The sequence below is a fragment of the Callithrix jacchus genome, chromosome 13 (assembly GCF_049354715.1).
Source record: "Callithrix jacchus isolate 240 chromosome 13, calJac240_pri, whole genome shotgun sequence".
NCBI classification, from domain to species: Eukaryota; Metazoa; Chordata; class Mammalia; order Primates; family Cebidae; genus Callithrix; species Callithrix jacchus.
This window is the reverse complement of record NC_133514.1, coordinates 93,134,348-93,149,737: the sequence shown is the minus strand read 5'-3', so window position 1 is coordinate 93,149,737 and position 15,390 is coordinate 93,134,348. Positions and strand designations below refer to the sequence as shown.

At 44.9% G+C, this 15,390-nt stretch overlaps 1 protein-coding gene across 8 annotated transcripts in view; it reads left to right on the top strand.

Annotated features, from left to right (window-relative positions):
* MYO5B (myosin VB) overlaps positions 1-15,390 on the top strand; it is a 390,326-nt gene that overhangs the window by 220,859 nt on the left and 154,077 nt on the right. For 4 of the 8 annotated variants that reach the window (XM_008979769.5, XM_008979768.5, XM_054244178.2 and 1 more), the window contains exons 8-9: positions 5,828-5,935; positions 10,064-10,173. In XM_008979769.5, the coding sequence (XP_008978017.4) occupies positions 5,828-5,935; positions 10,064-10,173 (218 nt within the window). Of the gene's footprint in view, positions 1-5,827; positions 5,936-10,063; positions 10,174-12,072; positions 12,695-13,463; positions 13,576-14,495; positions 14,714-15,390 lie in introns of those variants that run through there. The other 4 variants (XM_078348128.1, XM_078348127.1, XM_078348129.1 and 1 more) reach the window with 3 other exon arrangements.

Genomic DNA, 15,390 nt, shown 5'->3' with positions numbered 1-15,390 from the left:
CTCTCAATAAACTAGGTATTGATGGAACATATCATAAAATGATAAAAGCTATTTATGAAAAACCTACAGCCAATATCATACTGAATGGGTAAAAGCTGGAAGAATTCTCTTTGAAATCAGGCACTAGACAAGGATGCCCTCTCTTACCACTTCTATTCAATATAGTATTGGAATTTCTAGTCAGAGCAATCAGGCAAGAAAAAGAAAGTGTATTGAATTAGGAAAGGAGGAAGTCAAACTGTCTCGATTTACAGATGACATGATTGTATGTTCAGAAGACCCCATCTTCTCAGACCAAAATCTTCTCAAACTGATAAGCAACTTCAGCAAAGTCTCAGGATACAAATCATTGTGCAGAAATCATAAGCATTCCTATATACCAATAACAGACAGAGAGTCAAATCAAGAGCAAACTGCCATTCACAATTGCTACAAAGAGAATAAAATACCTAGGAATACAACTAACAAAGGATGTAAAGGACCTCTTCAAGGAGAACTACAAACCACTGCTCAAGGAAATAAGAGAGGACACAAACAGATGGAAAAACATTCCATGCTCATGGTTAGGAAGAATCGATATCGTGAAAATGGCCATGCTGCCCAAAGTGATTTATAGATTCAATGCTATCCCCATCAAGCTACCAATGACCTTCTTCACAGAACTGGAACAAACCACTTTAAACTTGATATGGAATCACAAGAGAGCCCACATAGCCAAGACAATCCTAAGAAAAAAGAACAAAGCTGGAGGCTTCATACAGCCGGACTTCAAACTATACTATAAGGCTACAGTAATCAAAACAGCATGGTACTGGTACGAAAACAGAAATATAGACCAATGGAACAGAACAGAGGCCTTAGAAGCAACACCACAGATCTACAACCATCTGATCTTTGACAAACCTGACAATAACAAGCAATGGGGAAAGGACTCTATATTTAATAAATGGTATTGGGAAAACTGGCTAGCAATGTGCAGAAAGCAGAAACTGGACCCCTTCCTGACACCTTATATGAAAATTAACTCCAGACGGATTCAAGATCTAAACATAAAACCTAACACCATAAAAACACTAGAAGAAAACGTAGGCATAACCATCCAGGACATAGGCATAGTCAAGGACTTCATGACTGAAATACCAAAAGCAATGGCAACAAAAGCCAAGATAAAGAAATGGGATCTAATTAAAATTCAGAGCTTTTGTATAGCAAAAGAAACCATCATTAGCGTGAACTGGCAACCAACAGAATGGGAAAAAATTTTTGCAGTCTACCCATCTGACAAAGGGCTAATATCCAGAATCTACAAAGAACTAAAACAGATATACAAGAAAAAAAGAAGCCCATTCAAAAGTGGGTGAAGGATATGAACAGACACTTTTCAAAAGAAGACATATATGAGGCCAACAAACATATGAAAAAAATGCTCATCACTGGTCATTAGAGAAACGCAAATCAAAACCACATTGAGATACCATCTCATTCCAGTTAGAATGGCGATCATTAAAAAATCTGGAGACAACAGATGCTGGAAAGGATGTGGAGAAGTGGGAACACTTTTACACTGCTGGCGGGAGTGTAAATTAGTTCAACCATTGTGGAAGACAGTATGGAAATTTCTCAAGGATTGAGAAATAAAGATTCCATTTGACCCAGCAATCCCATTACTGGGTATATACCCAAAGAACTACAAATCGTTCTACTATAAAGACACATGCACATGTATGTTTATTGCAGCCCTGTGTACAATAGCAAAGACCTAGAACCAATGCAAATGCCCATCAATGATAGACTGGACAAAGAAAATGTGGCAGATATACATCATGGAATACTATGCAGCCATAAAAAACAATGAGTTTGTGTCCTTTGTAGGGACTTGGATGAATCTGGAAACCATCTTTCTCGGCAAACTTGACACAAGAACAGAAAACCAAACACTGCATATTCTCACTCATAGGTGGATGTTGAACAATGAGAACACGTGGACTCAGGGAGAGGAGCATCACACACTGGAGGCAGTTGGTGGGGGAGCTAGAGGAAGGACAGCAGGAGGTGGGGAGGCATAACATGGGAAGAAATGCCAGATATAGTCAAAGGGGGAATAGAGGCAGCAAACCACCTGATTATGTATGCACCCAAGCAAAAACTCTGCATGACCTGCACATGTACCCCAAAACCTAAAGTAAAATTAAAAAAAATTATTTCCCCTTATTTCCTGCCTCTGCAAGGTACATACTTCTTGGTCCCCAGGCTGCCGTGCTTGAAAACTACCCAATTTGATCAGTTTTCTTTCTGCTGTTTCACCTGCATGTGCCCTCTGAGAATATTTTGAAGTGAATGAACCAAGAGCCTCTGATAAGCACTTGTGCTCTGGTGTCAGGCTGATCCTCGGCCTCGTGGGTGGATCAGCTGTGAGCTCTGAAGCTTGAGATTTAGGTCCACTGACAACCGTGATAGAGTAGCTGAAAAAAGCAAATCTATAAACTAGCCCAGGGCTCTAAGTGAGTATTTAGACTTGCTTTGTATCCTTCTTCCTCTTCTTCACCCAAAACATCCAATTCATGTGCACACAAGTCTCTGCAAGACCCCTTGGCTTGGCATACATTTTGTATATTTGTCTGAGGATGGAGGGTGCAGATTTGTATCCAGTCATCCACACTCTTCTGCCCCATTGTCAGTGGGCCATTGCATTTAACATGACCTCAAGTAGAGATTTTTTTGAAAAGTCCAATGAATAATTTGTTAAGGTGTGAATAAATGATGGTAAAAACCATATAGGCCAAGGTCAGTACCCTAGAATAACCTCCTGGCCCTTTTGTGAAGTAGCTGCCCCCTGTTTTCCGCTCATAGAAGGAATGAGGCTTGGCTTATTCTCTCCCCATCTTTGTGTTCCAGATACACCAATTTCTGGCATTACATCCTGTTTTAACAGGCCCATTTTCCCTTAAATACAACCTTTAGGGGATAAGATGTAAACTTCTTTCCTCCTTTTTTTACTTCCATAGTTGTGTGGATACAGTTTTATAAACAACCTCTCTGGCCTTGCACAGGTCAGAGCATAGCCTCCCTAAGTGAAGTGCAAGCTCATGACCTTGATGGTCTGGCGCTCTAATCACTGGGTTCACCTTCTCTGTGTTCTGTTGGCTGCCTGATCCGATCTCTGCCTGTTGAACTAGTTAATAGGTTTGTGGTACATTTCTCCTTGGGAATTCTTGGTAAAGAGAGAGACCTAAATTGGAGGATGAGAGAAGTTGCTTTGGGACAGGATAGTCAGTGTTCAGCTTTCTGGACCTGAAAGGAGGGCTGAGATCCAGGAAGGCCAAGCAGGTGAGAGGAGACTGAGTTTCCGTTTGGATGTATTTTATTAAGAGGGTCTGGAGAGTGATGTGACAGAGTTGACTGCAGACCTTAAAGCGTATATTACCACGATCATTTTGATTGGTTTCAGATCACAGTAGAGAACGCTATAATTGACGCAGGTGGACCCTGCAGTGATGAGCATTAACCTGAGGAAGTTGCCCAGCTGGGCCTGAGTTTGGGCACTTGGAGCTGGGAAGGTGGAGTAGTTTATCTGATTCGTAGCAACATCAGGCAGTAGGGCCTTGGCTGTTGACAACAAAGGGTCTTCAAACGACGCTGAAAATACCTTCCCTCCAATATGGAAGTCTAGTCTCCTCCTTTGACCTCTCAGGTGTCTCTTTCTGATGTGTTTGGCTGACACTTGATGAGTTAGGTTGTATTTGTGGCAAAATCATGAGATGTCACAGGTAAGTTTCTACAATAGGGTAATCAAGTAATGGGTTCCCGGGCCTGACCAAACCCTGCGTGACCCTGGGCACCTCTTAAAGCCCCACGTTACTCAGTTTGCCTTTCTGAAAAATGGGAGTAAATAATAAAGACAATCTTCTTCAGTTGGACACTGTAAAAATAATCAAATGAGATACTTTGAAATGTGAGTGTAAAGGGAAAAAATAATTGGTGCTTTTTATTAAGCCTTTGAAACTGTTGTATTGCACTATGTTGGAGCTTGCTGAGTGATTAGGCAAAAAAGAGCTGAAATGCTGTCTTCTGCAAAGATCTGATGTGGTTTTTGTCATTAAAATGTGCTTCTGCTGGGGCTGTGAGTTAGTACAGGCTGGAGTCCTTCCTTTCTCAGTTGAAGTGCCTTGGCCACAGTCCTCAGAATTTGTTACTTCTCCAGGAAGCCTTCACTTACAGAGTACAACTGATATCCTGATTATTCATGCCTGTGGGCAGTGTCACCTAGTGGCTAAAGCTCAGTTTGGGTAATCAGACTGGGGTCTAGGGTTGAGTGCTGTCCCTCCTTCGCTGGGCCTGGACATGTATGCATAATGGGCTGGAGGAGTGGGCAAAGCTCAGTATGGCTTCGAGCATAGGATGCAAGGTGGGAAATGGGGAGAGGTGAGGAAGGAGAGGTATGCGGAGACGATTGAAGGTATGGACAGAGGGCAGAGCTGGTACATGATAATAAGGAAACTGGTGTATCTGGAACATACAGATGGGGAAGGAATAAGCCATGAGTCTGGAGAATATAGGGTGGCCGCTTCACAAAAGAGCCGGGGAGGGAGGTGTCCTAGGGCTTGACCTTGGCCTTGAGAGCAGTGGGACCTCTCAAGGGGCTTTAAGCAGAGGGGGTGCTATGATCATACTTAATAGCATTTTGGAGGTGGATTTGAAGGAATGGGTGCAGAAGCAGAGAGTGGTGTAGTGTCTTTTACAACAGTTCCGACAGTGGAGCTGAAGGGCAATGGCGATCAGGATGGAGAAAGGAAAGAGACTTTAGAAATTCTTGGAAGGACAGGTGTTGAAAGAAGACTGGGAGTTGCAGTGAAGCTGCATCTAAGCACTTTTAACTGATGTGTATCATGCTCAGGTCAAGGGAAAAGAATTTAACTAGGGTTTTCAGGGAACAGGGCAATTGACCAGTGTCTCCTTTTGACATCCTATCCAAACCAAACATTATACACTTTGAACATGAAGTACCAGGCAGGGTTATGCCATACAAGGTACTATATCTTATGAAAGGTTTAAGCAACTTTTAAGAGTAACTTCGATTATGTGCAATTTTTGCCTTAAATGCTGACTTCTAAGCCCTCCTCCCTCCTAAGAGCGAATCCTGCTATGCTCTTTGTAGGGCAGATACTACCCAGGGCTTATTGCATTTGTGTCCTCTGCCAAGCTTGGCTCTGAATTTTAAGACACTACCTGTGCCCCTCCTTCCCAGCTGTCCCCTAGGCTGTTACCAGAGTCCTGAATTAAGCTGGGGGATGAGAGCAAACATGTAAGGGTCTCAACCTGCATTTGTGCATGTGCCCAGAGAGTTCAAGTGTGCCCGACTTAGTAAAACAAATGAACAACAACAAGAAAAAAGCCTTCTCTCCTTGGGCACATCACTGTTCCTCATTTGTCACATGAGCTTGTCAGACAGAGATTATCTAAGTCATGGAAGTCTGGCTCTAGGGTGGGGATACATTTTACTTATATCAGATCTTTTTAAAACAACAAATCTGTGATGAATCCTATTAAATTAGACTGTGATATATATGCCTTTTGTGTTAACATGTTTCCCTTGCCAATTTTACATAAATACGGCAGGACATTTCTGTCAATGTCATGTAATTTTCTTGTACTATTCAGTCTTCTCTCCCATTTGCTATTGTGGATAGACTATTTTAGAGTTTCACATCCAGCTGGGTGTAAAATCTGGTCTGGGATAGCATGCTAACGGAGTAGAATCATCATGGGTCATGATCTGTGGGATGAAGTATCCTCCTGTGCCTCATGCCTTACTTCCTCGTCCCCACAGCAAGCGCGGAGGACTTTTTCTATACATCACAGGGAGGAGACACCTCCATCGAGGGTGTGGACGATGCTGAGGATTTTGAGAAGACTCGACAAGCGTTCACACTCCTAGGTAAGAGCTTCTAAACTGGGGAAGCAGGCCCCCAGAGCTGATGGGCTGGAGGGTAGAATGCAAGGTGATGTCCCACTGTGCTTGCCAACAACCTGCAGGAGCTAATGCAGAATGCCCTTTTGCACCTGGTGAATGTAATCTTACTCTCTTACCCATCCCAACCCTCAGTCTCTAGAACTTAAAATCTGGCTTTGTTGCCTTTATAAAAAATAAGGTTTTGGGAGTCTCTCTCTCCCAGGCCCTGTGCAGTATCCCTTTCCACTCGTGCAGGCTGTTGGAACCAATGGAGGCAAAGCAAGTGTAGCCACATCTCCTCATGCTGTGGTCTGGGCTCAGTGTGCTCTAGCAGAAAACACCACGTTATGCCCACTCAGTGCACCTGGTACCACAACACCAAATCAGAGTTGGAAGCAGGCTATGAAGGTCTGGCAGCTGCATCACACATGCAGCGTTAATTCTGTGAGATGTTTCCATACAGTGCTTTAGCATTGAAATCCTTCAAACAAGAAGTTCTCTGTCCTTCAGGGGCAGAAGTGGGGACTGTAGAACTGGAGTTGCCCTGCTCCCCTGCCACTTTTTGGGGAAAAGCAGCAAGGCAGAAGGTAAGCCTTTCTCAGTTGGGAATTTGAAGTGTTAAATTCCTGGAACCTGCAGTCAGAAAAAGAAAAGCTGAAGAAGTCAGCCTGAAACCCCAAGTGCCTCAGGATGGCACTTCTGTCTTCCCCAGCCCCTTCTCTGAAAGATACAAAACATTCGGCTTCTGAGCCATGTGACTTACCCAGAGCAGCATGTTAGGTTCTTTGAAGGTCAGGGAAGTTCTATCCAATGTCCAAATAAAACATGGCCAAACAGGACACACCCTAACCTCTCTATGGGGAGGCAACCAGACCCTTATTTGCCACGCTTCCAGAGCCGGTCAGTTCTCTGGGAAACTGGTACATAGATAGGATTTGTCTTTCATACCCATGAACTATCAGGAGACACAAACCACACTGGTTATTTCAAAATAGAAAATATAAACAATTGTTAACTACAGTAGTAGCAGGTGATTGACTACAAAAGGGATAAACGAGGACTTTAGAGGATCCAGAAGCAGCAGGTGCAAAAGGACAGCTGCTATCCCTTGAGGCAGGGGAGGAAAAACAGCCAATAAAGGAACTGTTGAGTAGGAGAGGCCTCCACCCCAGCTGAGGTTTAGTTCTCTTCGAAGAGGATGTGATGAAGAAACTTGCCCAGAGGATGCAGGCTGGAGCTGGTTTTATACAAGCAGGCTGCAGAGTCCCCAGGGTGTGGGGGGAGGGCAGGACTGCTCAGAAGCCACTGCTGTTGGGGAGACAGGCCTGAGGGCAGAGCTGAAGCTCATCTGGAAGTTTCTGGACTCCCTAATGAATCATGATAACTGTGGAGGACCAGAACCAGAAGGGAATTGTCTTTCCTGCGCTGTTGCCTTACAAATCGCTGAAGTGTCCCCTACTGAGCAAGCTTGATGTTCTACCAGCAGGCAAAGGAGAAATGTTTGCAGGGTCCAGCTCCAGTTTAATAAAGCAGGGCAAAGAGGGGAGGCTTTGAAGCTGAGAGGTAAGTTGTTAACGGGTACCCCTGAGTTCCCCTGCAATACATGCCCATCTTAGTCTCCAGCGTTGGAGGGGCAGGTTTGGAGAGGACATGACAGTGTGCAGGATACATTCTACTCTGAATTTGTTGGGGGAAAGGAGAAGGCCTCTGGCAGCTGCTCTTGTAGTGCTGGTGTGGGCACTGGGCACAAGCTGATGTAAGGAGAGGATTCCTTCCTCCAAGGCTCTAAGGAGGCTGGATACTTAAATGCTCAAAGCAGATTGCTTCTGTAAAACTAATTACTGTCATAAGACTTTCTTCTCTATTCTTTAACAAACATGTCCCTTTTTTTAATTGCAGGGGTTAGCAAACTTAAAGGATAAGGTAGGAAATTTTTTAGGTTTTGTGGGCCATAAGAGTTTCTTGCAAAGTACTCAACTCTGCTGTTTTATGAAAGTAGCAGTAGACAGAATGTATGGGAGTGGGTATGACTATGTTCTAATAGAACTTTAGTTATGGAAACAGGCTGTTTGCCAACCCCCGTTTTACTCCTTAGGTTTGATTGATTGATTTGTGTTTTTGTTTAGATTTTTTGCTTCCCATAGTGTGAGGTACCACTTATTCAAAGAATCCCACAGCAAGAAAGGATTTTCTCATCATATAGTGTGAGGATCCTAACTGTTGTTAGGATTCAGTATTCATTCTGTATCTATCGCTTAAATTCCTATCCTGACAGGGTGGTTAGGTCTTTGGAAATTGACAGAGCATTCCTTCTCATGGGTAAACAAAGTAGGCTAGGCACAGTCACTCATGCCTGTAATTCCAGTACCTTGGGAGGCCAAAGCAGGAAGATTGCTTGAACCCAGGAGTTCTGGGCAACATGGGAGACCCTGTCTCTACAAAAAATTAAAACAAATTAGCCAGCCATGTTGGTGCACACCTGCAGTCGCAGCTACTCCAGCAGCTGAGGTGGGAGGATTGCTTGAGCCCAAGAGTTTGAGGCTGCAGTGACTGTGCCACTGGACTCCAGCCTGTCTCAAAAAACTAGGTAAAGTAGAAAAGCTACTGCCTAGAGAATATATCCCTCTTGTTCCGTGATAGTCCCAGCACCCACCTCCTGTCTAGTACTTTTAATGGAACTTGACTTAAGAGCAACATACTCTAAGCTCAGACAAAAAAGCCCAGTGCCTTACCCGCTACAGGGGTGCATAAATCTCTAGCTTCCTGTCTTGTCTGGAATACCAGCCTCTGGCTTTAACCTGTCTTCCTTTCACCAGGTGTTATTCAGTTATGCTGAACCAAGATGGATGCTTAAATTCTTTAGTGTTTTGGGGGGATTTCTAGGCTAATAACACCACATAATTGAATAATGCATATGTTGTGCTAGACAGCTGCAAGTACTTGCAGTCTGTGTAGCAGTCATCAATCTGGTCATTCTACCATTTATGTCTCTGAGCACCTGCTATGTTCCAGGCAGTGTTCTAGGCCCCGGGGGTCTAATGATGAAGCAGGAACAGGGATCCGTTGTGTTTTTTACTTTGTTATTTTTTGTATGTTTTGAAACTTTAGACAATAAAAATGAAAAATGAAATCTATGATGCTTACATGGGAGTGACCATCTAACATGAAAGCCTAGAGTTAATTTTGCCTGGGTCATCCACTTTGTAGATTATCTAGGGAAGTTTTTTAATCCTAGCATGACACATCTGTGCCTCCCATTTTATACAGGTGTTATTGACTTTTTTAAGCCTGAATAAATGTTGCCTAAAAAAACTGCAGCTGAGAGGAATGGGGAGTAAACCTACCACTTAGCCTGAGTGGTAGGTTTACTGGTATTCTATTATGCTGTAGTCTTTTTAAAATGAGTCTGAATCATTTTGTGAAAATGCCAATAACTTGCAAGCTAAACACAAATGAAGGGATTATCCGTGACTTTGATGCTTCATATAGGTAAATAACAAATCTGACAACAGGTTATTGCTGCCACAGTGATTCTGGTGTCGGTGTGCCCGCCTATGACTATGACAGTGCATGTAGTGTGGCAAACCGCTGCTCTCATATGGAGATGGCCAGAGGCCAGCTGGCCATCCAGCCCCAGAACAGCCATCCCAGGGGAAGTTTCTCCTCTTCTTCCCTCATTGGCACTGGTGATGTGTGTCACAGATGCTTACAGGATATTATGTTGGGGAAAAAAGTGATTGCAGATAAATGGCCATTCTTATTAAACTCATAAAAACATCCATTTGGTTGAAATGAAGTACAAAATGAGCCTGCAGGATTGCTGCCTCTCCTTTGCTCTTTGAGAAGTTAAAATGACAGCATGACCCATCTAGTTTGGCCAGGACAATCATAGTGAGGATATTTTCCTTTTAGTCTGAGGAGCCCCTTTGCCCTTTGAGCTGTTACTGTGAGTGGTAATTACTTGGTGAGGAGCCTGGATCATTTTAGGAGTCATCGGGCCAGAAAGGAAAATCAAACGTTATTTTGAAAAAAAAAAATGTCCTTAAAAATGGTAAAATGTCCTTACCATTCGACCATGGATATTGAGTGTCATTCATTCATTTTTTTTTCCAGGAGTGAGAGAGTCCCATCAGATAAGCATTTTTAAGATCATTGCTTCTATCTTGCACCTTGGAAGTGTGGAGATTCAGGCTGAGCGTGATGGTGATTCCTGTAGTATACTAGTAAGTTGCACGCCAACACCAGAGATGAAATGTACACAGTTTACCCTGTTCTTACAGCTTGATATGACTGAAATGTGTCTTTACAGTTAGGGAACACTCATAGGTTATTTATTCTTAACAGTAATGGTTTCTGTTCACTCGCTGATAATTTTTTAAAAGAGCCAACCCTTTAAAAATCAGCTACTATCAAATTTCTTTTGCTGAGGACAGGGAATGTAGTGGCTATTTGATGAATTCTTTTTGTTGGGTTGATTTCCTAAGTACCCTGAAGTACACAGGGTTCTACATGTTGTCAATCCATTGAGTACTTTCTGAGCGCCAGACTGAGGTCCTCGCTGCAAGGAGATGAAAGGGCACTGGGCACTGTAATTGTTGCCCAAAGCTCAAAGGGGCTTACCATCTAATTGGGTGGACAAGGCAGGTGGCAACCCTTGCCAATATTCTGACAGCACAAGGCAGGATGTTAAGTGAGACATCCATGTGAAAGTACTACAAGCTGTCAAGTGCTCCGTGAAGCCTCATAATGAAGCCTGTTTTCCTGCTGTCCACTGTAGTGCTGATATGTGGTAGATAAATGTCTAAATGGGTGAATGGGTGATGGAGTAAGTACCAGGGAAATGGCACCCACAGCAATTACTGTGCCCTCTGGAATTTAATAGTACTGGGAAAGGCTAAAGCTGGTATTCTGACCTTGAATCGGTGAATCTGCAACTGTTTATTCTGTACCTCTTGTCCCATTTATGGCTAGGTCCTGGGGAGGTACAAAGTATGATTCTTGCTCCCAGGGACTTGGAATTTAAATAACCAGACACTGGAAAAATACAAAAGACAACACTACCTGAGGACACATGTCCATGCTGCTCACAAGCTGATGCTTTTTCAATTGAGTGGACATAAATTAACCTCCTACTGTTTGTCTAGAGTTGGGGCTAATGAGAAGTTCAAACTGGCCCTGTCTTCAGGGAGAGGAAGACCTGAACTGTAGCTGGGATTCAGTAGAGCTCATTGTGTATCCTTCCATGGACATTTTCCCTAAATGGAACATGATTAGGGTTTGAGAGGGCCCCTGGGCCTGTCTGGCCTGCTGCATCCCTGGCATGGACTCTGCAGCCTCGTGATAGCCTTGAAGCTCCCCTGCCGGGCCCAGTGGGAAAGGAGGAAGTGTTGATGCTGATAGTGTTAGGTGCCCTGGAGCTGTTTCTGACATCTGCTGCTTCTGTACCTGTGTGGGTGCTCACATTAGGGGAAGGGGCATGGTTCAGTGGCTTGGCAGCAGTGATGCCATGAGAGGGACTGGCATGTGCAAAGGAGGACTTGTGGCCCAGGGGGTGGTGGAGGAGCCTCCAGTGCAGGACCGACCCTTCCCCTAATCTGAGTCTTTAGGGCCAGTGATGTATCGTCCTGATGTCTTTCTCCCGATGAGAAAGGCATAGACCATCAGTGTCCCACAATGCACACAGCTCAGTCAATGATCTCTGGTTCCTTAGGGCAGCTGTACTCTGTGTCAGGGACAGGTGAGATGGGGAATACATGCAGTGACCAATGCTTGACTGAGGGTGGTAAGATGCAGGAAAGGTGACAGATGTGCCATGTGGTCTGTGGAACTCCAGCCCACCCAACACCCTGCTCCTCCCCAGGCCTTTCACAGGGTCACATCTTCTGTCATGGGTTCTTAAAGCACTGTGTACCCCTCCTCTGTGGGGCTGAGCATAGGTGTATGTGTGTGTCTGTGTGTGTGTGTGTGTGTGTGTGTGTGTGTGTGTGTGTGTTGTGATTATTTGCTGCCTACCTGTCTCCTTTGTGAGACTCCAAACTCTGAGAGGGCAGGGACAGTTCTTGCTCTTTATTCTGTCACAGCATCTACTATGATGCTCAGCACCCACCAGGCACCCAAGAGGCAGATGGATGGATAATTGAGGTTCTCCAGGCCTCATGGAGGGCATACAGGAGAGTAAGAGTCAATGAGCAACTCTGAGATCTTAGTGAGGCTGGTGGTTAGCATGAGAACCAGGGCTGGGGAGTCCCTGGGCACCTACTTGCACTGGGGGGATGAGGCCAGTGCCCCTTTGCAAAACTAAGGCTTGAGCCTGTAAGTGAAGTGTCTCTGATCTTATAGTTGACCCTCCACATCCAGCCTCTCGAGGACGTTCAGCTGAGGAGGGAAGTGAGTGTTTATTAGGACTGTATCTGTTGAGCTCACTGTTCTCCCTCTTGTCCCCACTGAGTTTATGTGGAGACAGTATGAGGGTGGGAACATCAGGGCCTTCTTAGAGAGGCGTAAATGGAGAATGCAGGTGGTAAAGGCGGGGCAAGAGGCCCAAGAGGTTGAGGTTTGGATGCTACCTCATGTAGCAGCCCTTTCTCTGCTAGGTGGCAGGAAATCCCAGAAGGTATTTGAGTTCAGGTTTATGGTCTAGGCTGGTCTGCGATTGTTCTGCAATCAGAGCTGTACAGAGAACTAGTGGACAGCGAGAACTCTGAGTTCACATCCTGATTTTTCTTGCTGGATGTATGACTTAAGGCAAGTGTTCTAACCTCTCTGTTTCCTCTTCTGTGGAGTGTGGGTGACCATGTGCCTCAGTGCTGGGGTGAGGATCGATCCCAGAAAGCCCTGCATGGAAAGGTTTTAGCACAGAGCCCATGGTGAGAGAGTCTTTGTCTAGTGTCAACCTTGTTATAGCCAGAGTGGACCTCAGGAACATCCCTCTTGCTGTAGAGGGGAAGAAAAAATAGGCCCAGAGAGAGGAGTCTCTTTCTCTGAGGTCAGAATGACCATAGCAAAGGTGGGAAAGGCCCAGGCAGCATTCAGTCCCCTTCACTCCTGCCAGCCTAGCTTCCTTGGCTGGACTGCAAGTACTTGGGGAGGAGACTGCCCTCTGCTTGCCTGGTGGGCCCCATTGATGCCTGCACAGTGCCGGGCACAGAGTGTATGCTTGAGAAATGCATTGTTAAATAGTTACTACTGAGAGTCCCTCTGATTGTGGTTTATTCTGTGGGCGCATAGGATGGGCCTCCTGTTGGAAAGGCTGCCTTTCCATAAGCAGTGTGCCTTCTGCTCAGTAGCTTTTTTTTTTTTTTTTTAATTAACGCATGAGAATGTGCTCCATGACTGCCAGGGTTGCCTTGGAGATGCAACAGCATTCAGTTGCATGGACACCAGAGGCAATGTGTTTCTTGAATTTAGCAATATGGGATCATGAAACGAATCTGCTACCTATGATGTTGGCTATTTTTAATGGATTTAGCATCATTTAATTGTACCTAAATGTAATTGCACAACACTATATCAGTTTCAGTGAGTGTCTTCAATCAACAGTCTGAAGAGCGTGAGAAGATCAAGCCCCACCCCACTGTGGTGGATAAAAGGCCGTCCCCAGGATGGTTATCAGACAAGTCTCTCATGTGCGCTTTCTCTACTGCACTCACAGTGGGAGGCCTCAAGGAGGGGAGGATGCCCATGGGCATGTCTTGGGCAGTCATGGTAGCTGCTGGCAGGCCACTTAAACCTCAGGGAATCCATCTGCAGTGCCGTGCCTAGCAATTAAGAATTTCTTGGAAATAAGTCAGATGAACAAATTGGATGCTTGCCACCTCTGAACTTGTCGCCTGCCAAGCGGTCCCCAGGCACTTTACCACATATGGCTTTATGTTTAGGGGAGGGGGAGGTGGGTTGGCTGCAGAGAAAAAGGATCTTGGCCAGGAGAAGTAGCCATGGAAACTCTCTGTTGAGCGTAAAAAGACAGGGGCTTCTCCACACCCACCCAGCCCAAACCAAGCTGATTCTCCTGCCAGGCTGGACTTAGGAGCTCTGGACCAGAAGGCAGGAGGCCTCACTCAGCTTTATCTGAATAATAAGGAACTTTGGATTAGAATGCATTTTCTTAAGAGCATAATCATTCTTTGATCAAATACATTCCAGAAATGCTTCTTAAAACATCTATCTCTTGGCGCTATGTGGTGTATTAAACCAGTTCAGCTATGTTTAACCTGGTGCTATCCTCTCCTTCTGTTAAGTAAGCCAAGTAATGTTCTTTGCATTGGAAAAACACTGGCCTTGGTGGTGTTGGATGGTTCTTTCCTACTCTGGCATTCTATTATTTTATAACTCTGTTTTGGGCAGATGGATTTTAAATATCCGTAAGAGGAAAAAATGGCCTGGGGACATGGTGTTAAGGGAGAAATGATACAGTTATCTGTGTTAATTTTCATTAAGCCCTCATTTAAATCCTACAAGGCAGCCTCATCAGAAAATGAGTCCCACAAGCAATTTAGGGCGATTAGGAGGTGGCACATCATGTTCTGAAGGATTCCCTTTCAGCCACAGTGTTAATAAGCTCTCCAGCAGGCTTGAGGCTGTGCTATCAGCTTTCCCAGGTGGATTCAGATGAGGGAATGAATAGCAGGTAAGAGGAGCCTCCAAGGATGAGCAGGCTGTCTCAGGGTACCCTGAGTGGGCTGCAAGGATTTTCTGAGGAATTGATATATTTTGGTGAAATAAGACCCTGTGGGAAATGTGGCTCTCCAGTGACTCAAACACCAGGTGAGGTGATTGGTATTTGGGTAAATGAGGGTCAAGACTCACACATAGTCCCTAGAGGCAGCTGAGTAGGTAGAAGATACATCGGGTAGGACAGTGGAAGAACCCCTGTGCTGGGGATAGGGCGGGGGCCTGGGTGAGTAGTTGTACCTCTCTGGGACTCAGCTCAGCTTCTTACCTGTATGAAAAGTGCCTCACACTGGAGGAGTTTCAGTTTCTTTCCAGCTCTGAGCATGTGTGATATTATCAGTGGGAGTGTTCCAAATGATCCTCCCAGGTCAAGATGTGGTCCATGTTTTTGCCATGTTATCTTAGCTTTCCAAACTGATAAACTTTGCTTACATTCTTAAAACACTTTCTACTGAGGGAGGATAGTTCAGTTTCTATGATTTTAGCATCACTGAGGCTAAGAAGAAAGCAAGTCTGCTTGGAAGCACAGGAGAGTGTAGGGTCAGTGCTGGGGGCGACATTGTCCATTGCATTTCAACCTGTCTCTCACCCAGCACATCTGAACCACTTGCTGGTAACACATACAATTTCAAAAACCTCTCAAGGTGATTCTCACTTAAGCCAGCCACCCGGAAGAGAATCATTGATCTGGCCCATCCTGTTACTTTACAAAGTGGGGAACTGACTTCTAAGGGAGGGACATGGCTAGTGCCTTTGTAGGGCCCCTGTAC